Source organism: Lontra canadensis, unplaced genomic scaffold (assembly GCF_010015895.1).
Source record: "Lontra canadensis isolate GAN:19392208 unplaced genomic scaffold, GSC_riverotter_1.0 scaffold3, whole genome shotgun sequence".
Classification (NCBI taxonomy): domain Eukaryota; kingdom Metazoa; phylum Chordata; class Mammalia; order Carnivora; family Mustelidae; genus Lontra; species Lontra canadensis.
This window is the reverse complement of record NW_022630997.1, coordinates 23,200,803-23,223,847: the sequence shown is the minus strand read 5'-3', so window position 1 is coordinate 23,223,847 and position 23,045 is coordinate 23,200,803. Positions and strand designations below refer to the sequence as shown.

Sequence of the window (23,045 nt, the reverse complement as noted above, 5' to 3'; positions counted from 1 at the left end):
AACCAAACCAAAACAGTTTTCCCTCTGTGTGTCTCGTTTACCATCACAAAGAACATTCACAACACTTGTGACACCAGATGTACGGTGGGGGTTCCCCCACCAAAAGTGATTTTCTGTGATTCCAGATGGGTGTTTTACAATTTAACTCCATGCCGACACCACCTATCTGGAGACATCGTCAGATCCCACAAGTTACAGGTTAAGATGACAACAGTAAGTCCAAGTGCTTCTGACCTAGCAGGCTACAGATCTATGCTTCCCATAACTCCCTCATCGGGTTCAATTTATTTGCTAGAGCGGCTCACAGAATTCAAGAAAAACAGTTATTTATGTTCACGAGTTTATTAAAGGCAGTGATAGAGGGTACAGCCAGGTGAAGGGATACCTCATGTAAGGTCTGGGAGGGTCCTGGGCACAGGAGCCTCTGTCCCCATGGAGTTGGAATGCCTCAACCTGCTAGTACATGGATGGGTTCTCCCATCTGGAAGCTCTCAGAACCACATACTTTTAGGATTTTCATGGTGGCTTCCTCACACATGTAAGATCAATTACTAACTCTATTTCCAGCCCCTTTCTCCAGTCTAGAGGAGTGGTGGGCGGGACCGAAATTCTAAGCTTCTCATCAAGGCTTGGTCTTCTGGGAGACCAGTCTCCATCCAGGAGCCATCCAGGAGGCCACCCAGAGTCACCTCATTAGAACAAAAGATGCTCCTATCACTTAGGAATTTATAGGGGTTTTAGCTCAGTGCCAGGAAATGGTGGGGGAAGGGGGCGGAGACCAATGTATATATTTTCTATGATCTCACATCATCTCATTTCTTTAAAAACCCAGGAGACATGTATAATTTTCATCCCCCTTTTGGAGCTCAGGAAACTGAGAAGTGACATACTCAAAAGTGACCCAGTTAGTAAGTAGCAGGGATGGCTTTTAAACCCACCAGACAGCCTCTCATTGGCCACACTTGGAACCGTCCCCAGTTTCCCCTCTACTGCATGGCAATGTAGAAGGTAGTGGTAGTTTTGTTCAGCTGAATGTCATACTGCTAAGGATTCCAGCACACACCAGTTGTGGGACTAACCACCTCATTTTTCCAAGATCTCAGCATAGTAAAGCCATGAATCACCACCCTCATTATGCTAAGCATTAACTTTTCCACTTGAGTAGCTCCCAGAACCCAGCCGGCTTCCCTTTCTAGACTTCAGAATGACTCTGCTCAGCGGCTCATGCCTGGACCTGTGCTGGTTAGTTCTAACTGTGGTCTCTCTAGGTGGTCCACAGAGCCCCTCCGTGGATCTGTTTCCAGTACCACGGAGAAGCTGGACTGTCCCCTCCCACATGGCCATTTGGCCCCACTCACCAACCTCCTGCCCTCTGATGGAACCCTCTCAATTTTCCTCTCTGGTTACAGTATAAGCAAGTACTCTTAAGAGAAAGAGGAGCCAAGAGAAGTTTAAACTGACAGAACTGGACAAATGGCTTCTTTCCACAATGGTAGCAGCTCCCTCTAAACAGCCATCTACAGGGGCCTGGATGTGCCTTCTACTGCAGCATCTCTAAATTCTTACAGCAACCTTGCACAGTTAACATTCTCATCCCCATTTCACAGACAAAGAATTGAGAGAAGCCAGTTAACTTGCCTCAGGCTGCACAGCTAATAACAAAAAAGAACCTATGTCCCCTTGGCTCCAAAACCCAGCGGTGTGTGTTCACCGCCACACAAGAGCATCTCATTGGAAGCTGTCGGAAGCACCGGATAAAGAAAACGCATAAACATAAGAAGTGTGATGGGCTTGGCATCCTGAGCAATGGCCACAGGAAAGCCCAAGTTCAGGTTTGAGAGTACCCTGGAGCCTCTCTAAGACTATTTGCTCCAACACACAAAATGTGACATCTGTGAGTTTTTCTGGGGAGCCGGTTTACTGAGCTCATCAGATTGTCAAATGAGTTTGTAACCTTCACAAAAGTTAGGAATTGCTGCCTATCCTTCCTATCCTTCCAGATCACCACCGCCCTTGCTGCTACAACCAGGGCTGTGTGGTTGGAGAACTGAGTCAGGAAAGAGCAAAGCTGCACACTGGGACCACAGCAGACCTTCGAGAGAAAAGACGGGAAATTGCAAGAGGTCACAGCAAGTTAGTAAAGCAAGGAGAAAACAGCAAGTCATTTACAGGAATTGGGCACAGGGGCTTGAGGCAGGACTTGGGTCACTGAAGGATGGTACTGAAGCAAAACTTCGGTCTCCCAAGTCCCCAGGATTCCAGGGAGGGAGCTAAGGCAAGGCCAAGGGCTCCAGGGAGGCCGGGGAATGAGCTAGTACTTGCTCACCTGAATTGAATCCCCAGCCTGATTACCGACCTGGGAATCAGCATATGAGAAGAAATGCTGCATGGGAAAAAGCCATTTGCCGAGCAGCTACTACAGATCCCCTCCCCTTCCCCAACAGAAGCAGGATTGTTCCAGAGTCAGCAGTTGAGGGGTGTGAAAAAAGGGAGAGTCACTTGTTCATTTACTCAACTTTAAGCATTTACGAAGCACCTACTATGTGCTGGGAACTAGGGAAACCGAAGAGCACAAGATGGTTCTTGGTCTCCAAATGTTCCACATACGGAGTTCACGGGCTATTGAACAGAAACGAATCCCGATGCATGTTTTCAGCAAACAGTGAAAAGCCCACCATGTTCTTGCCTGCTTCACCCTCGTGGTGGAACTTCCTCCTGTCAGATGGGAATAACGGGAATAACCTGCCCAGGTCAGGCTTAGGGAACTCGTAGCTCAGCCCATGGAAATGGTCCACTAACTGAGCGCTCCCACAAACATCAGTGAGTTTTCTCATTCTTCTACCCAGTATACATATCTGAAGTATCACTGGGCAGGCACTGAGCTGGACGCTGTGGGAGACACAAAGATACCCAAGACACAGTTCCTGCCCACAGGTGCACCAGCAGGAAGGTGGCCCCAGGTGACTGAGACAGGATAAGCCTGCAGTCGCCATCAGAAGGGGTACACATGAAAAGGGGAGGTGACGTCAAGCTGAGGGCACCAGATAAGGACTCACAGAAGAAGGAGAGGCAGGCCTGGGGGATTCAAAGACAAGGATGAACTGAAAATGTGAAGTTGGGATGAAAAGGTCACTCCAGGTGGGGGCAATAGGGAGGGTGGGTCATCCATAGGGGAGAGAGAACAGGTCATGTCTGGGGACACTCCACAGCCCAAGTGGCTGGAACCAAGGGGATATGGAAGAGAGGAGAGGCAACCAGGCTGTGTGGAAAGGTCATGGTCACTGGGGGAAGCCATGCAAGCCATGCTAAGCCAAGCTTCATTTGGCTGACACAAGCCACTTAGTAAAGAGGGTGTTACACATTGGGCTTTACAACTTCAAGAGGTTCATAATCCCATAAGGAAGACCAAGTTGTGTAATAACTCTTGTCGTACTGTTCTGAACACACGATTCTGTTGTGTATTGAGAACAAAGGAACCGGCAGAGTGCCTGCAGATGTCTGGTGACCACAGACCAGGTGGGACCGCTCCAGTGGAACCTGTGGCTGTCAGCAGGGCTTGTACTGGTACGGATGGTGTTCCCCTCTAGGGAGTCACTCTCTCTCAGTCAGGCCTGGGCTAACCCCTTCACATACGTCATTTCATTGAACCTTGCCAGCCAGCCCAAGAGGTAAGTTACCCCCAATATGCTGATAAGCAAAATGAGCCCAGAATGGTTAGGTGGTTTGCCTAAGATCACAGAGCCAGGCAGAAAGGCTCTAACTCAGAACCAGTCTGATTCTACAGCCCATGCATTCAACCACTGGGCCTCCTAGCTCCCTAGTTCGTAAGTAAAGATTACATCGCCAACATTAGCTCCTCCCCTTCTGGAGAAACCTGGCTCAACTCCTTCTAAAAAGGAGGCTCTCATTTTTATCCAACGGTGTGTACATTACATGCTATTGAAAGTCTATCCTCACACAAATACGTCAGCCACAAAACAGAAGTCAATAAATATTTTTCTTAGCAGCAACCAGTCACATATTTGTATTACTCAATTATTCAATTCCACCACTTTAGAAAACAAAAGGTCTAAACTGCAGGTGCTAAACCCCAGACGAAATCAGGGGAAAGCTCTTTTTCCCTTCTCCATATCACCGACCTCCCCCTGCTCTCATCTCTAATTTTACTAAGATGACTGTTTCCTCCTATGGACAGGAATTAAATGATTTCAACCCAGAACAGAGCAACTGACTCAAATGCCAAGTCCACTCGAGATCATGACTCAAGGCATTCTTTGGGACATTTCCTGTTTTTTGATAAGTCAAGCCTGCTTGCTTCTCTCTCCATTCACCGAAGGTCAACACCGCAGTAATTAACCTGCATGCCAACCTCTGAATAAAGTTTCCAGAGAAGTGAACAAACATTCCTTGCCCAGCCACCACGCCCTCTTGCACAGAGCCATTTCCTTTGCTGTGCACCTACCACACAATGTGATGGACCCTTAGGGACAAGGCTCTAGAGATCACCAGACCTCCTAGGACTGGTCTGGCTACCTCTGTGCTGAGAGGGCTGTGTGGTGGCTCGTTTTATGTGTCACTTGGCAAGGCAACATGCCACCTGTTTGCTCAAACTCGAGTCTAGATGTTGCTGTGAAGGTATTTTATAGATGTGATTAACATTTGCAATCCATCATCTTTAAATAAAAGAGATTATGCTCTTTAATGTGGATGTGTTTCATCTGAAACATGAAAAAGTGAGGTTTCCTAGGGAAGATGGGGATTCTGCCTCAAGATTGTGACACAGGGGCACCTGGGTGTCTCAGTGGATTAAACCTCTGCCTTCGGCTCAGGTCACATTCTCAGGATCCTGGGATCAAGCTCCGCATTGGGCTCTCTGCTCAGCGGGAGCCTGCTTCCCCCTCCCCCTCTGCCTGCCTCTCTGCCTACTTATGATCTCCCTCCCTCCCTCTCTCTCTCTCCCTCTCTGTCAAATAAATAAATAAATAAAATCTTTAAAAAAAAAAAGTGACTGTGACACAGAAATCTTGCCCGAGTTTCTAACCTACTGGCCTGCCCCCCAAATTTTAGACTTGCCAGCCCTTATAATCACATGAGCCAATTCCTTATAAGTCTCTCAATGTCTCGGTCTCAACACAAACACACACACACATACACACACACACACACACACCCTACGGGTTCCATTTCTCTGGAGAACCCTAATACAATAAGCAATGCCAGATGTTTCTGGAAGTAATAGCATCTACAATGGTAACACTTTTTCAGTATTTCCAAAGACACCCCATCTCAGTGACCCTCACTGCAGGAAAAAGCACAGGGCTGGCCCAGCTCTTCCAACTGGACTTTCAAATCAGTGAACTCTGATTCTCTGAGCTGTTATCTCAGAGAAACGCAGGCTCAATCACTGAGCTCAGAGTCCCTCTTGTGTACCCTGCGGAATTTAGACTAGATGGTCTCTAAGTCTTCTTCCAGGTCTAGTGGAATAGGCCTTATGAAGGACCCCCAAGTCCTCACTGGCCAGATGTCTGTATCTTCCTGACATGGCCCCAAAAGAAGGGGGAGTCCCATTTACAAAGCTCCCCTAAGTAACTTAGCTCTTTGGTACGCAAAGTAGAGATCTCTAGGTCCATCTAAACTTGACCTCCCATTTAGAAATACTTCCTCATTGGGACGCCTGGGTGGCTCAGTTGGTCTGACGACTGCCTTCGGCTCAGGTCATGATCCTGGAGTTCCGGGATCGAGTCCCGCATCGTGCTCCCAGCTCCAAGGGGAGTCTGCTTCTCCCTCTGACCTTCTCCTTGCTCATGCTCTCTCTCAAATAAATAAATAAAATCTTAAAAAAAAAAAAAAAGAAATACTTCCTCATCTTCTCTGGGTCCCGAGTTATGGCCCCTTTGTCTGAAGAAACAGTCACAGACGTATACAAAGTCACCCGCTATTTGGCCTAGAATATCACAGACCCCCTGAAGCCATCCATGCCTGGCTAATAGTTACTGAATGCTCCGAACTAGTCACTATTCCCAGTGCTTTCACAGAGCATCTCATTAATCTTCCCAACTACCCTAAAAGGTAAATTCTATTACCATCATCCCCAATTACACAAGGAGAAACCAAGACACAGAGAAGTGAAGCAATTTATCCGAGGTCACACAGCTAGGAAGTGCTGGAGCTGGGAGTCAGATTCTGGCAGACAGAGACACAGAAGTCAGAGGATTAAGACCAGACAGTGACTCCCTGAAGGCTGGGACTGTATTCTACTAATACGGTTACTCCCCTCAGAGTCACTTCTCCAGGATTTGAGTGGACTGAACTTCATAAGCTCATGGAATTATTATTACTGGGGTTGCTTTAATGATTAAGTGAGAAAATGAAAACCAAGTGCTCAGCATGGGACCCAGCATACAGGAAACACTGGGCTAACAGGGGCTATCGTTCTTTGTGGGTTTTTTTTTTTTAGTTGGGCCCCTGCACACCGCCCCTTGTGCACCCCCGGGGGGGCGGGGGTCCTCCCCTGGGCCTTGGACCCCCCCCCGCCCGGGCGGCCCCCCCCGCCCCCCCCCCCCCCCCCGCCCGCCCGCCAGGGCAGGGCCCAGTCACTGGAGCAGGAGCCCAGTTAGGCTTGGCTCAGCCCTGCTGGAGCAACTCTGCCTGCCCTGGTTCCGTGCCAGGCCTCCAGGGCCTGCCTGGGGCGGCAGGCTTCTGGGCGGTGTCTGCCCCTCCCTGGCAGCCTCCAGCATCTTGGAGAATTTCCACCAGAACCAGAGGACGGCGAAGGCCAGGGCAGCGCCCACGGGTGACTCCTCCACCCTCAGGACTCCGAGGCACCTGCGGGAGCGCAGAGGCAGGTGGTCCATGCAGTCCCACCCCGGCTAAAGGTGGGTCTCGGACTTCTTGCTTTCCGACCCTGGCTGCCCTACCTAGGCTCCAGGATATGTTGTCAAACGGGTTCTGGGGAAGGCGTTTCTGCCAAACGGCAGCTGCGGTACAAAGCAAGGGTGTTATGTACGTTTCTGAGAGACTCACCGATAGCTCTGATAAACAGAAATGCCCAGAGAAAAAGGCACACAAGGGTGACTGCTTTGCTTTCCATACCCCGGGCTGCCCCCTTCCCCCACCCAGAGTCTGGAGATGCTCTTACAGGCAAACAGGTTCTCGAATCAAAAACGAAATCTTCCCAAGGAACTTCGGGGAAGCCCAGTCAATCTGAACCAATGCCCGCAGGATCTCCTTCCCAACAGCTGACCCTGGGTGGGGGTGGGGGTGTCCCAGCTCCGCCAGTGGTCAGGGGTGCCGCGGGAGGGATACCAGGTAGGACCCGCGCCTGGACCAGCTGCCTGGGTGGAGAACTCGATCACATGACTCTTGGGCTTCTGCATTTATTTTGCATGTGAGCATATGCTCCCTGCCAGCCGCTTATTTTGTTCCTTTTTTTTTTTTTTAAGATTTATCCATCTGTTGAGGGAGAGAGCAGAGAGAGAATGTCAAGCAGACTCCCCCGCCAAGAGCAGAGCCCATGACCCATGAGATCATGACCTGAGCGGAAACCAAGAGTTAGCGCTCAACCCACAGCGCCACGCAGGCACCCAAAATGCCAGACACTTTAGACACATTCACGTCTAATCCTTCCAATGGAGGCATCAGTGCTGCCATTTCACCCTGAGAAAACTGGGTTTCAGTGATGTGAGGTGACTTGCCCGGGATCACACAGCCAGTAAGTGGCAGAGCGGCGCTGCGTCCCCACATCCATCTCATTTCCAAACCTGTGCTCTTAACCTCCACCGAGGGCTGAGGATGCCAGTGACCTGCTACGTTTCCCCCACTTCCCAACTGTGTGACTCTGAGCCCGTTATCCAACTCTGTATGTACATTTCTTCATTAATAAATATTGGTACCTAATATTCAGGAATAAGAGCTACCATTCATAGGGCTCACAGTATAGCAGGCACTCTTCGGAGGGCTTGGTCTATGTTACTATTCGTTATCTCATGTTATGGTCACTATTATTATTCTGATTTTGAAGCACAGTAAAACTAAGTAGCTTGTTCAAGGTCACCTCCTAATAGGAAACAAAGCCAGAATTTGAATGCTGGCTTTCTGGCTCCTAGCCTTTTAACCTCTCCTTCCTCTGCCTGGTTATGTTTCTGGGACAATTCGCTAGAGAATGAATGAAGGCTGGTATTTGACAAATTCACCTACAACCCAGCTGAGGAAATGGAAAGTTCCTAGAGCTCCAGAAGGGCCTCTCAAGGCCTGAGAACCCTATAGAAGAGGATGAAGAACTCACCCTGCCCGGCTGTATTGAGAATCAGACGAGAATTCTAAGAGTGTCAAGGACACAGGGGACAAAGGGGTGTTGGATCAGAATCAGAATCATAAACTACCTCCAACAGACAACATGAAGAGGATTCATTCCTCTGGCCTCCCTGATTCCAAGAGATAGTATCAACAGAAAACGAAATAGTCCCAGAAAAGAATTTTGAAAATCAGCACAAAGCACTGAGTCAAAATCTTGATAATTCAATTCCATCCCTTCTAAGCAAGAAACTTCCAGCTGAACCACGCTGAGCCTCAGATCCTAGTGTCCCACAGTAAATAATCTCTTTCAGTGGGATTCTTGCCATCACCAGCGGTTTATCCACCATCCCCAATCCTCCTGCCTGTACTGGGGATGGCTTTGACCTTGGGGTTCTTTAGCAAGCTCAGCTGCTCAGCAGCTGCAGGTATGAGGCAGAGCGGGGAACTGGGAGTGTCCGGGATGGGGATGGCAAGTAGACTTAACGAGGAGAGATGTCAAGCACAGAGAAAGCCAGACGCGTGCATAGCAGTGGGAAAGGGCACGGTTCTTCCTCTCAGGACTGGGGTTCTAGCCTCTCCTCGCCTCGTCCTGGCTGCCCAGCTCTGGCTGCTCCTGACCTCTCTGAAGCTCTATCTTCTCATCTGATAAATGAGTCTAAACAATCCATGCCCTGGGCCCCCACCAGACTTGTTGTGAAGGACAAATGACCAAGCCCAGGAAAGGGCTTTTCGTACTGTAAGTGCCCTGGAGGGAGGCCCCTTCCTCAAGCCATGTCACACAGGGGAAGGCATCCTAACGTGTCCGTCCCACTGGGACAAACCAGAGGACATCTGGAGCCCCAGACGAGGCCTCTGAGGCCAAAAGTGTCAGGTCCACAAATACCAATGGCCCAGGACCTGGCATTGCTCTGGCTAGATGTCCCCAGGGCTGAATTTGCCCAAGGAAATACAATGGGAAGGAGATAGAGCCTGGAAGTCAGCCACAGGGGTCTGAGCCCTGAGCCTGTGTGTGTGCATTACCCTAGGTGGGATGAAAGTACCCGTGGCTGAGGCCCAGCCCCCAAACACGGGGGCGTTCCACTCCCAGCAGTGGGCAGGGGGTCCCAGCTCTGCCTGACACCTGCTGCAGGACCCTGACCAAGGCACTCCACCCTCCCCAATCCCACAAAAAGAGGGACTCCAACCATAATAAGGAGGACTTCATTTTTCGTGAGAATTAAGTGAATAAATATTTATATGAAGCACTTGGTGCACTTACTAGCTCTCATCATCAATATAATCTGCGAATAATGAGATTTTCTTAAAAAGTTCAAGCTTTCCAGGAGTTTAAACTCCGTGAACTCTGAATTCATGGAACCCTCACTGGGTTGACAGCTGGACGGCGATCTGCATACGGGCAGGGACAAGTCTCGCTGGTTCCTGACCTGATATCACTACAGGGCTGAGCGCACAGCCTGGCAGAGTCCACTCCTGATCAAAATTTGTTGAATGAGGGGCGCCTGGGTGGCTCAGTGGGTTAAGCCTCTGCCTTCAGCTCAGGTCATTGATCTCAGAGTCCTGGGATCAAGCCCCGCATCGGGCTCTCTGCTCAGCAGGAAACCTGCTTCCCTCCCTCTCTCTCTCTGCCTGCCACTTGCCTACTTGTGATCTCTCTGTGTCAAATAAATAAATAAAATCTTCAAAATTTGTTGAATGAATTTATGCTTGAGAGAAGCAGTAGGGAGACATGACAGCAAATGAGAGAAGGGAGGGAGACAGGGACCATCCAGGCAGTGATTTCTGCCCAGGAGGAAAGGTAAGCAAAAAGAATTTTTAAAAGTTTTTAATCATGAAGGACATAAGGAAAAGGATTTTTTTTTTTAATTTGTAAGTTGTGCTATGGGGATGGAAACAATGATGAGGGTAATAAACTGGAGGGAACACAGAGGTGAGGTAATGGAGACCCCCCCCCCGCCACTCAAATATTAGAGCTTTAATGTTTTTCATGCAGTATGTTAGAGTTTCAGTCTCCACTAATAAAATGGCTCCGACTCCATTACCAGAGGAATGATTCACCACTGAGCGATGTCAGCTCTGAGCTTCTGAGTCACGGCAAGTCATAAAGGCTTTCATTACCCTGTGGAAACTCACCCCTGGAAGGCTGCATTTTGTTTTTCTTTTCTTTTTTTTTTTTTTCCTTTTCTTTTTTAAGTTCTTGTGTTCCTGGTACATGTTCTTCCTCTCTCAGCCTGGGTCCCCGTGATCCCCTTCCATGCTGAGCAACTCGATCCACTCAGAGCAGAAAGAGAGCATAATCTGACTTGGTTGTTTTGGGCAGAGGTTGGGTGTTACCTCCTTACCCGTGCTGACCTCAGGGAATGCACGTGGAGATTCTGGAATCAGACAGGCCCGAGCTGAATCGGACTGGTCCCTGCCTCAGTTTCTCATGTGTAAAATGAAGATGATTGTTTAAGACCTACTCCCTAAAAATGCCCATGAGGATTAAACAAGGCAATAGGCACAGGTGTGGGCATAGTGCCAGGGTTTAATAAATAGCGTGGTGGTACAGCAAGTGGATGGTACTCAGGCCGTCTGCACCCCTGCCCCCCAAGTCAGAGTCTCCGGAAGACCTAAGCAGCAATGAATGCTTACAGCATTTCCTACGTATGTGCTTTCTATTTACTCATGCTGGTCATCACAACTACCCTCTGGGGTGGAGACTGTTACCATGCCCATTTTGTAGATGGGACAACTGAGGCACAGAGACGCTGAGCAGCAGTGAGTGAGAGGAAGTCCTGGACTCCTCATGGCTGTGGCTGTCCTCCCGCTCTCTGTGCTGTGTAATAACCACCTGCGGCAGTGTACATCTAAATCAAGGAAAACTAGAAGATATTAAAAACTCAGTTCCTTGAGTCATACTGGCCACATTTCAGTGTTCAGCAGCCACATGTGACTTGCGGCTACCATCGCATGCAAGGCAGATCTCGAACATCTCCACCATCCTAGAACGTTTTAAGAGAGAGCTCTGATCACACAAATAAGTGACTGCCAAATGAAGTAAGTAAAATGAGTAAAACCCTGTCTTATTATCACCACATGGACTAGTTGTTTTGACAAAATATGCACCCTACCTAGACTGGGTTTCTGGATTCATAGCTTCACCTTGGGAAAGGAGAGCATAAAAGCCTGGCATCAGCTGTCCTCACCTGATTTGGAAACTTCTTACTTCCTTAGTCCCTAACCTAGACCACTGATTTTTTTTTAAAGATTTTATTTATTTATTTGACAGACAGAGATCACAAGCAGGCAGAGAAAGAGGAGGAAGCAGGCTCCCCGCTGAGCAGAGAGGTCGATATTGGGCTCGATCCCAGGACCCTGGGATCATGACCTGAGCTGAAGGCAGAGGCTTTAAGCCACTTAGCCACCCAGGTGCCCCTAGACCACTGATTTTTTTACTTTGCCACATGCAAAGAGAGCCAAACTTCAAGAGATGTGCAGAGTAAACACCTATTTTTTTAAGTTTACTGATTTTTTTTCATAATCTCTACACCCAATGTGGAGCTCAAACTCAACAATCCCAAGATCAAGAGTTGCACATTCTTCCAACTAAGTCAGCCAGGTGCCCCCAGTAAACACCCATTTTTAATCCAAGTACCTTAAATACATCATCTTGTTTGACTTTTACAACTTTTAGAAGTAGGTCTTATACCCACTTTTCAGCTGGGAAGACTGAGATTCAGAGAAGTTCCTTGCCATTAATAAGACCAAAGCCCTCCTATGATGGTCAGAGGTTGGCTGGGGCTCCCCTGCCTTCCAGCTTCCTTTGTGGTACAGCTTAATGGATCCCAAACAGCCTGTGGAAACTCTGAAGTCTTAAGGACTCAAGATCAGTTCTGTAGTTTGCAGGCAGAGGGATCTGGTTCCATATGGTCCCATCTGGTCCCTCTGGCCTGTGAGACTGTGATTGTCACCGGTTAGACTCCTTGATCCCTGAATTCACCAATGACCCCATGAACTCAGGACTGACTTCCGGAACTCAGGAAACTCCCAAAAGTTTCTACCTGTCAATTTCATCTTTAGAAGCTAAGGAACGAATTGCTGAAACAGGAAGAGAAACGTCTGAGGATCTCTATGCAGATGAACCAGAAAGTATAGACAGTTACCTCAGCTGCACTCTAACCTTAAAACCCCCTCCAAATAGTCATCCTGATCCCTAATAAAAGGAGCCTCCCATGCCATTGGAATCATTCCCACGATCTCCTTGTTTGTATGGATGCAGAGGACACTGAGAGGCAACGCCACATGGTGTAGTCTAACTCTCGACGGAGGGGACCTCCTTTGGTCTGGTAATGTGACCAGAGTGAATCAGGTGAGGAGCTGGAGTCATTGATTCAATCACTACTTACTGCTCATCTGCTACCTGCCAAGCACTAAGTTAGGTGCTGGGGAAAGAGATAGTCCCTGACCTCATGAAGCTTACTGTCCGATGGAGGAGGCTGACAGAAATCAACTAAGCCGGCAAATACATAACTGTGTGTTCTGACAGGAGCCATGAAGGAGTACAGGATGCTGGAGAGACAAATATGGAGGGATCCCGTGAGGACCTCTGGCTCCAGCCCTGCCCTGGGGAGCCCAGACCAACCAGAAGGCCCGGCACTGCAGGGGACCAAGACTACTGCTCATCTGCCTTCAGCGCTGCTATGGTTTTTGGCATGACCTCGGCCACACAGACATCACAGGGCCAGGGCTCCACAGCCAACAGGCCATCGGCCTCTCTCAGGCTGCTGCCGGGCTCCCCCCTCATCACAGAAGGGCTTGCCTTGCTGCTGGCCATTGCGGCTGCCAACTACACTACAGAGAGCCTCCCTCTGAGATCCTGAGGTAAGCGTGAGTTGAAAATCCAAGTCAACAGAGAGTTGCTAAGAATCTACTATGTTCACATCCATTAGGATGACCATTATGGAATTAAAACAAAACCAGAAAACAAGTGTTTGGCGAGGATGGGGAGAAACTGGAACCCTGTACACTGCCGGTGGGAACGTTAGTAAAATCGGGCTGTCAGTATGGAAAACAGTGTCGTGGTGGCTCAAAACCTTAAACACAGAATTACCGCATGACCCAGAGATTCCACGTTGGGCTTTATGCCCCAAAGAACTGAGAACAGGAACTCAAAACCAGTTATTTGTATCCCCATGTTCCGAGCTACCGTACGCACAGTAGCCAAAAGGTGAAGCAACCCAAGTGTCCATTGATGGAGGAACGGATAAACAAAAATGTGGTCTTACCAGGAGGAAATGTTCTGACACCTCCTACAACACGGAGGACCCTGACGACCTTGGGCCCAGTGAAATAAGCCAGCCACAAACGGACAAATAGCGAATAATTTCCTTCAAATGAGGTACCCAGATAGTCAAGTTCACAGAGACAGAAAATAGAATGGTAGTTGCCAGGGGCTGGGGGGTGGGGGTGGGGTGGGGTGGGGGTGTGAGGGTGTGAGGAATTATTATTTAATGAGTACAGAGTTTCAGTTTGGGAAGACGAAAAAGTTCTGGGGACTAAAGATGATAGTACAAGGGCAGGAATGTACTTAATGCTACTAAACTGTATAGTTAAAAATGGTTACAATGGTAATGGTTATGCTATATACAGTTAACTACAGTTAAAAGAACAGCAACAATAAAGAACCAATCACCTGCCTGGTCAAGAAGTTACAAGGCGCTCTCACAGAATCAGACATTGGCTCTGCCTTCCACCTGCTTGCACACCACAGTTGCCAAGCATCCCATTTTTTCATCTAAGCCTGGGCCACCCCTCAGATGGTCCCCAGGGGTTTGTATGCCCTGCCCCAGCAGTGGGAGAAGGAATGGGGACATAGAAAGCGGAGGAATCGAGTGTTTGCCACAGAACTACAGACGGTCCCTGCCTTGGGATGGTACAACTTAATTTTTCAACTTTATGATGGTGCAAAAGCAATCTGCATTCAATGGAAATGTACTTTGAAATTTGAATGCAGATGTTTTTCTGGGCTAGTGCTCTGCTGTGTGATACCCCCCTGGTGCTGCGGCGGGGGCAGGAACAGGAACAGCTGCCACTCACCCATACAATCACAAGGGCACACGACTGATATAGTCACAACCATTCTGCACCCAGATGGCCACTCTGTTTTTCACTTTCAGTACAGTATTCAATAAATTACACAAGATATTTGATACCTGATTATAAAACAGGCCTTGTGGTAGATGATTTTTGTCCAGATGATGTAAACTAATGTAAGTGTTCTAGTATGTTCAAGGTGGGCTTGGCTACGCTATGATGTTCTGTAAGTGAGGTGTATTGAATGCATTTTTAACTTAAGATGGGTTTATTGCGATGTAACCCCATCATAAGTCAAGAAAGATCTGTGTTATGTGCCAGACACTATGATAGTGTTGTAAATATTTTACCATTGTTGATCCTTACAATGTCCCTGTGAGGTATGTATCATTCTCCTCATTTTACAGATGAAGAAATAATTGCTCAGAAATATAGTTAATCAAAAATATTTAGCTCCCAATGACATACCAGAGTGAAACTTAGTCTGCCTAGTCCAAAGTGCATCGCTTTACATGTATTGTGCTGATTACAAAAAGGAGGAGGCTCTTTTAGGGGATGGAGTGGGGTTGGGCAGAGGATGGCAAAGCAGACAATGCCCCAGCTGGAGCGAGGTGGGCCAGGTAGTTCAGGGTCCAGGCCAAAAAGCTCAGCTTGTGTAGTAGGGGCACCTGGGATACCTGTCTGGGGTGTCTGTGTCTCTTGGCACAGCTGATTAGACCAGGGGCGAACACCTGACCAAAACTGAGCCAGCTGTGTCTTTCTCTCAAAGAAGAGACACCAAGGCTGTAGGAGACAGGGAATCTGGACCAAGTCACCTTCATAGTAACTCAAAGCCCCGTGCACAGGGCAAATTGCAGAGAAGCAGGAGTGAGAGGCTCCATGAACACAGCCACTGTGCAGAGAGAAAATGGATGTCATGCGCAGGGAGGAAGAGAGGCATGGGGGCCCATAGTCCTTGGGGGAGCGAGAGTGAACGCCACCCTGCTTGACACAATTCTGGCTCCTGTGAAGACCATCATTTCAATTCTGGGAGATTTCTCTTTAGCTTTGGGGAAAAAAACCAAAAAGACGAAACTACATTTTATTTGAGCAAGCTTGCGGGTGTGGGTTCCTTGCATGAGCAGCTGTTGGCCATGACATCTTCTCTGTCAGGCAGGCCAACCGGGTAGGGAGAGAAGGACCTTAAGTGAATGAACCCGCAGCTCGGCTTGGTTAGCTTCCCACTGGCCTCTGGGAAAACAGTAAAATTTGTCTTCCCTGTCACTTTTTATTTCTATGCCTTTCTTCTCTCTCTAGCTCCAGTGATCATGCTGGCCTCCTGCGGAGCCGCCCCACCCAGCCCTGTGCTCACCGGCAGGGTGAACACCCCAGGCGTGGGGGGGGCGGGGGGGGGGTAGAGCGAGTCCCACTTCACTGAAGAGTGTGAGGAAGGGTGGCCCCATGAGCCTGACCAGTGTGGTTTCGGTACTCATTTAATTCAGTCAGATTGCTTTCTCAGTATCTTTTATGTTAGTTCCTCCTTCCCATTCTGGCCCTGGGATGAATGGCCTCTGCCCTGGGAAAGCATTCGCCCCAACCTGCGCTTTAATCACCCTCTCTAGTACTCATGTATTCTTCGCAATGCTGCCTAGCACTTCCCCACTGCGTTATGAGTAAAACACAATCCCTAACCACACTGGATTACCCTCTGTCAACCTCACCACACAAGCCATGGCTCCCAGGCCTTTCTGCGCTGTTCTGAAGCCCGACATGTCTTCCTTCTCGTTACTTCTGTCCCATTTCCTCAACCTTTAAGACCCAGTCAAGGGAGACTTCCCCACAAAGGTTATTCCTCTTCTGTCTGCTCATACATTGTAATTCCATATGTTTGTTCTGGTCTGTAGCTCATTCCTGTGTTCTAACAAGTTGATTTCCTAGGCCTAGGAGACCAAAACATACTATGTATATTTTTCTACACTTACCCTTCACATACTTTCTGGTGCTTGTAGATCTTCATAAAAGCAAATGTTATCGAATAGGAAGAGAAGTTGAGGGGTTCCCATGTGCAATTTCACATGTATATTCATTTAATCCTCCAACAACCCTGTCAGGTAAAGATGTTACTAAAAACACTGAAGCTGGTATCTTATGATCTCACTGATACAAGGACTTTGAGAAACAAGACAGAGGATCATAGGGGAAGGGAAGGAAAAATGGAACAAGATGAAACCAGAGAAGAGAAACCATAAGAAACTCCTAATCTCAGGAAACAAACTGAGGGTTGCTGGAGAGGAGGCAGGTGGGAGGGATAGGCTGGCTGGGTGATGGACACTGGGGAGGGTATGTGCTATGGTGAGGGCTGTGAATTGTGTAAGACTGAGGAATCACAGACCTGTAACCCTAAAACAAACAATACATTATCTGTTAATTCAAAAAAAAAAAAAAGAAGAAGAAGAAGAAGAAGAAGAAGAACACCGAAGCCAAAAATCTTAATTCATTTGCCCATGAACACACAGGAGGTAAAGGGGATGGGAAATGGGATTTTTATTCAGGCCTCTCTGGCTCCAAAGCCCAGGGCCTTTGCACCCCAATGCCCAATAGTCTTTGCAACTAATGCCCAATAGTCTTTGCAACCAAACACCTAATGCTAGGTTAGCTGATAAAGTTGAAGGTGACAGTTGTCCACACAGCTGTTTCTGAATGTTCGGAGCCACTCACAGCACACCCCTACTCAAAAGGACAGTTGTTCAACAGAAATTACACCACGGATAGGCAATCACTGCCATCTCATGGCATATGCATTATGTATTATAGGCCAATGAACAGTTCATCTATGAATTCTCACCATAGAATCTCATCAACTTCAGCAGCATCAAGAATGCAAAAAGTACTGTAACACCAATTTGCGCCTGGGTAACACGTGCTAGGAAATGATGATGCTCAGTGTTCAGGAATGCGCAGGGCACCTGGCTGGCTCAGTTAGAAGAGCATGTGACTCTTGATCTCAGGGTCATGAGTTTGAGCCCCATGTTGGGTGTAGACCTTACTTAAATAAATAAGCCTTAAAAAAAAAAAAAAAAGGAATGTGTGAAGTGACACTTTGCCAAGCTTCATCCACAAAGCCCCTTAGGGAATAGTAAGTTTAATTCTTTCTGAAAGGGAGAATGGCAGACTTCTGATAGTCCCTTTCAGGACCGAGAATCAATGACTTTATTGCACTAAGCTGTCTCAAATCTCCTGCCGGCTCTTGCTTTCGTGGCCAACATCTAAAATGTATATTCAACATCGGTGATATGCTAGGGGTTGCAGAGGATATAAAAATCTCATTTCTTTCTGGCAGGGCGAAATCCCATGGGGATGGAGAAACTCACCAGCAAACCCAAACTAGCAAATACCAGCAACTTTGGGCATGCCTTGAGGGCATGCATGCAAGTAAGAGATGTTGTGGGAGAGGGGAAGAAAAACAAACCATTTAATCCGTTTTTTAAAAGGCATTGTGGATTTGTAAATGACTGAAAGCCTGTAAAACCTGCCTTTAGGAAGTATACCTCTGAGAGTTCCCATGCTTCATTCAATAAAGTGGAGCCACTTTCCTTAGGTGGTGATTTTCCAAGCTCATACTCCCGGAAGTGAGGGAAATGACTCAGTAGATTAACACTTCTGCTTTCTTGAGTGTTTTTTAAACGTAGGACAGTAATTCTGTGGGAGCACCAGCATGGCAGAATTGTCAGTTGAGCCTGTGGGAATCTTCTCCGCTAGTCCCATGGTGTATCTGGGTAAATCGAGTCACCATGTGGGCTGCTCCCCAGGCGCCTTCACAGATGACAGTGAATGAGACCCACTGGATCTTTCTCCCATCATGCTTCATCCTTCTTAAATGGAATTTCATAGCTTTTCTGCTTCTTTAAAAGGTTATTTTAAAAAATTTAACTGTAAATTTTCAAATAGCAAACTGCTTTTTCTTAAAATAGTCAGAAAAGTCTCTACTGCATATATCCCAGCCTTGTGGTTTCTCTACAGATCTAATCCCCTTTGGATAAGCCATTAAAACTCCATTTTTCAAAAGAGGAAAAAGAAAGGGTTCTCAGAGAGCTCAAGTGGTTTCATTAAGACTACAAAGTTGATAAGCTTTTTGAAAGGAGATCCTAGAAATATCTAGGATTTCACTCCAAAAACATGTCCAAATGAAATAACAGGTATCCAAAAAATAGGTAGTAATGTGACAATTATTTTGTGACCACCGGAATAATAGCTACTTCACAAGGCAATGATCTACACAAGACCAGAACAGAAAATTCTGGCTACTGAAATGGACAATATCATAAGGAAAGAATGAGAAAAATGTATTGTTGCAACAATTACACACCTAGGAGCTAGATGTTTCATATGAACACAATGTTGTCATGTTGTAAAAGCATAGCAATATTAAGGACTGCAAAAAAAATTTTCTCTCAGTCAATCTAATGCTAAGAGATTTGACACCAAAGCAAGAGATGAGCTAGAGGGAAAATGGAAATCTATGGCAATAACCAGCAAAACCATCTTTAAGAGAAAACAAAACAAAACAAAAACAAACCAGAAAACAATGCCACAACACAAAAAGGCAACAAAAACAAAAAAGATAATCTGTCCTTCAGAAATGCACACATTCACAAAGACTGCACTGTAAGAGCGTCCACTGAAGCAGGAACACGGCTAACAGGGAGTTGTTGCAACAACTTTCATGTCGATAACAGATAGTGATGAAGAATTCAAATCGACCTGTTCTGACTCGTTATTCATAGGTAATAAGGGGGGACAGAAAGAAAGAATATGAGGCATGTGGGGAGTATTTTTACTTTTGAGTCATATAATCCCTTCCGGATGGTTTGTTTTATTTTTATCTTGTGTTATTTTCTTATTAATAATGTCTTAAATATTATTTTAAAACAAATTTTAAGCCTGTTATGTTGGGGGAATCATGAAGTCTTGGAGATGAGAGAAGTCGCAGGCATCTCAGCCCAATTCAGCTTCACAGCCTGGCTGTCTGCATGGAACTCAAGAGAGGATGGCCTCCTCTCGCTTGCAGGTGCTCTGGCCTTAAGATTCAGAGTAGCTTCCAGAAGCTGGTGCACCCCAACAATGTGAAATATCAAATAAGCTTCATGGTTTTCATTGTGTACTCCTGCACTGAGAAACATCCACGGCATTCTCTCAACAGCAACTCTGGTAACTCCCAAATCCTCCTGGCTCCTACCAGGTCCTAAGAAGTTTGGTTGTCAACCTCAGGAGAGGCTGGAACACAAATGATTGAGGTCAAGGCTAAACCATGTGGCTGGCAGTGCAGCACATTTCTTACTACAGGGGAACTACAGTCTCACAGGGCCTCGGGGTCTATACAGTCATCACCCTTAACACCCATCATTGGGACATCCTTCCTACCAGCCTGGAGTTGGAGGAGAATTGTTTTTTGCCTGTCCTTGCCATTTTATGTATTCAAGGTCAGCATTTTACATTTCAGTGAACACGGGGGCTTTCCTTGATCTTCCCTTAGGGCCTTTTACCTGTTACTCTCCATCCCCCACACACACACACCCCACACTGTGACACGCATCCCCACTCCCTAGGATGGACATATCTTCGTAAGAAGCATCCTTAGTTGTGTCAGCCCTTAATGTTACTTAATTATACCCAGTGTCAAAACCAGAGGTACACCTGGAAAGCGTTTGCCTTCACCACTGTTTAAAACTATTGAAAGAGGTTGAGAGGAAGAAATGGGCCATTTCTGTTACTATATCAGCTCCAGTACTCCACATCTTGGTGAGAGCAATACATGCAACTATAAAATGGCGGGATTTGACAACCAGAAGGAACCTAGGGGAGATCAGTTCCCATCATTCCACAGCTCAGAAACTGGAGGCCTGGGTGGTAAATCTGGGTCATTTAGGAACTATCAGCCAGAGGCCTGGCCTTCCTACTCTGAGCTCAGAATTGTTTCTGCTGTCAGGTTGCTTGTGAGATGAATGAATGACTGACTTCACCACCCAGTTTACACAACCAAAGGAGACTGGAAGAGAGACTCAAGTTTAAATGATCTAGTAAATATAATTGGAGAGACTACATTTGCCCAATTTAACTGACGTTTTCCACGTTCCACTGAGTGCTTATATGGATAGCTTCAGGCATATTTTTAGTCAATTAAAAGTTTTGACCAATGCTGCATATACATTGAAGACAAAATGTAAGTCAGATTTCAGTCCAGTGTTAAATTCTAATTCCGCTATAATCTGCAGGACTTGCCCCAAATAATGAAATCACCAGGGTGAACCCAATATATTTTTACATGTCTTTATGTGTCAATGGTGAACGTACAGACTTTTCATGTTATGTCCCTATTATGCAATCACTTCCAGGAAAACCAAAAGACTTAAAAGCAACTAATAGGTGCAAGGGAACATTGTCATAACCTGACTGTGTAATATTCACCAAAAAGTTTTTCAAATCACATTGTTTTTTAAGAATTGAACTTTTACCCTCTAATCTTTTTTTTTTCTCCTTTTTTTTTTAACTAAACAACCATTGAACAGCTTTGGGATTCATTTCTCTCATTTTCTTGCTCACCCTTACAGAGATAGGTTTGAGAAGGGAAATAGAGAGATAAAATAGACAAAAGAAAGGAGAAAGGCATAGATAAACCAGAAACTGAAGGGAGAAGTAGTTGGTTCCTGGAGGAAGAGAGAAATGTTTGAGGTGTGGTCAGAGGCGTGGTCAGGAACCCTGTGCCCAGCAAGGCTCCTACTTTCTCCGTCTTTCCCTTGGGTTCTCATCCCTCCTGCCAAGAAGTGAGCTGGCAATCTTACCAGTGACCTTGGACGAACAGAAAATGATAAAGCTCCTAAACTCAAATGAGGAAATCACCCCAGCCCAAACTGGGATCTCCAAGGCCTGCAAGTAAGCCATCACACTTGCCACTCTGTCCCGCTCCATGGCAATCCAGTCATAAAAGAATAAACTTCTGGAATTACAGTAGGCCTTGTAAAGATGATCTAATCTAAACCCTCCTCACTGTTTTTACAGAAAAGAGAACTGACATCCAGAGAAATGAGGTCACTTGCCCCAGGTTATTCCAGCAAGACCGAAGTAGATGCCCAAACCACAGGCTTGCTTTGTTCAGAGCTCTTTCCTCTGTGAGCAATTTAAAAGCTATGAACACAAACTCTCCAAGTCTGGAGAGATGAAGAACAATGACAAAACGGCACAAAACAACATGAAAACAAACTAATCTGAAATAATAACTTCACCCCAGCTCCCAGAAGTCCCGTGAGGAAAAGGCAGCAAGTGGGCTGTTTGATGGAGTAATGGTACGTGGAACAACGTAACTGCACTTTTTCCTCTGTGACCCACGTCTGGAAAGCAAAGACAATAAACATGCAACAAGACTGCCCAAACTTGCTTTGAACCAACACAGGCCTTTCTGAGACTTAAAACTTGAGGATCAACAAATTTTTCCCTACACAGTCTTACAGAAATCACATCAGTAGAGTTAAAACGTCCGGTCAATGGATGAGTCTCAAAACCCTGGGGGAAAATGAAATGCCGTCCAGGGAAACCGGTCCTCTCCCCTCACCTGCGCGCAGGTAACACACGAGCAAAAGCCAGAGAGGCTTTGCTTTATCAGTCGACTAAACGCAGAGTGTCAAAAGAGTGTGACCCAGGAGACTTCCCATTCCACAACAGGACCTGAGAAAAAGAAAAAAAGTTCCCTTACCCTTGAAAATCACAGACACGATAGGATCTGGTTTCCCAAATTTCGTTTTAGGAATATTGCTGGCAGATTCCACTACCACCCGAAGCATGGCTCTTCCCGGGCGGAAAGCAAGTTCCAGCGAAAGGAGTTGAGCCGAGTCTGCGCTGGGGCTCCGAGCGCGCGGCTCCGCGGAGGGAGGCGGACGAGGTGGAGGAGGAGGGAGGGGGGGAGAGAAGGCAGATCTCTCCAGTTCTCCAGTCCCGAGCGCAGGGGGAAAGGCAAGTGGGTGGATCTCTGATGGCTTGTGTACCAAACACTACGTGTAAACCAACACCCCAACTCCCGGGCCCCCGCAGTGCCGCAGGCACCCGCTTAGGAATTGGGAAATGTGGAAGCGAAAAGGACCAAACCTCAACTAAAAAAAAAATTATGTGCAACGTATGAAACCGAAGTGGGTTGGCGTTAATAAATGCCGCCAGGTCAGGAGACCTTCGCGACGCTGCTGCCTTCTAGCCAAAAATCATGAAGCCGAATTAATTGGTTTTCCGCCACCCCCTTTTCATTATTTTCTGAGCTTTTCATGGAGTTGTAAAACTTTCCTTTTTTTCTTTTTTATTTTTGCTGTTTTTTCTCTCATTCTGTTGGGCACACCCACTCAGCAACCACATGTGTTTAAAAAAAAAAAATTTAGTTAAAGGATGCCCCCTGTTGGATGGCAGGGGAATAACCGAGTTTATTGCAAGTAAACCCAATCTGGAGGCCTTAATATGGGTTTGCAAATTGGTGGATTGGGGGCTGTTTTTTCGCTTTACAAAAGGATTCAGCATGGGATTTCTTCAAAAGTCCTTAAGAGATGACAGCTGGGCACTTAGGTTTTCCTGGTCCATCCAAAGCTGCTAACAGTCTTCAATGGAAATGGAGAAGAGGCTCTCTACTTTTTCAGAGCTAAACCCCCGCAGTGTCTTCACTTCCT

The 23,045-nt window shown here is 46.9% G+C and overlaps 1 protein-coding gene across 4 annotated transcripts in view; it reads right to left on the bottom strand.

Moving 5' to 3' along the window:
• Nucleotides 1–22,248, bottom strand: part of MYOF (myoferlin) — a 156,272-nt gene extending 134,024 nt beyond the window's left edge. For all 4 annotated transcript variants that reach the window (XM_032836238.1, XM_032836258.1, XM_032836249.1 and 1 more), the window contains exon 1: nucleotides 22,094–22,248. In XM_032836238.1, coding sequence (XP_032692129.1) covers nucleotides 22,094–22,181 — 88 coding nt within the window. In that variant the 5' untranslated portion in view covers nucleotides 22,182–22,248. The remainder of the gene's footprint in view (nucleotides 1–22,093) is intronic.
• Between the last annotated feature and the right edge of the window lie 797 nt (nucleotides 22,249–23,045).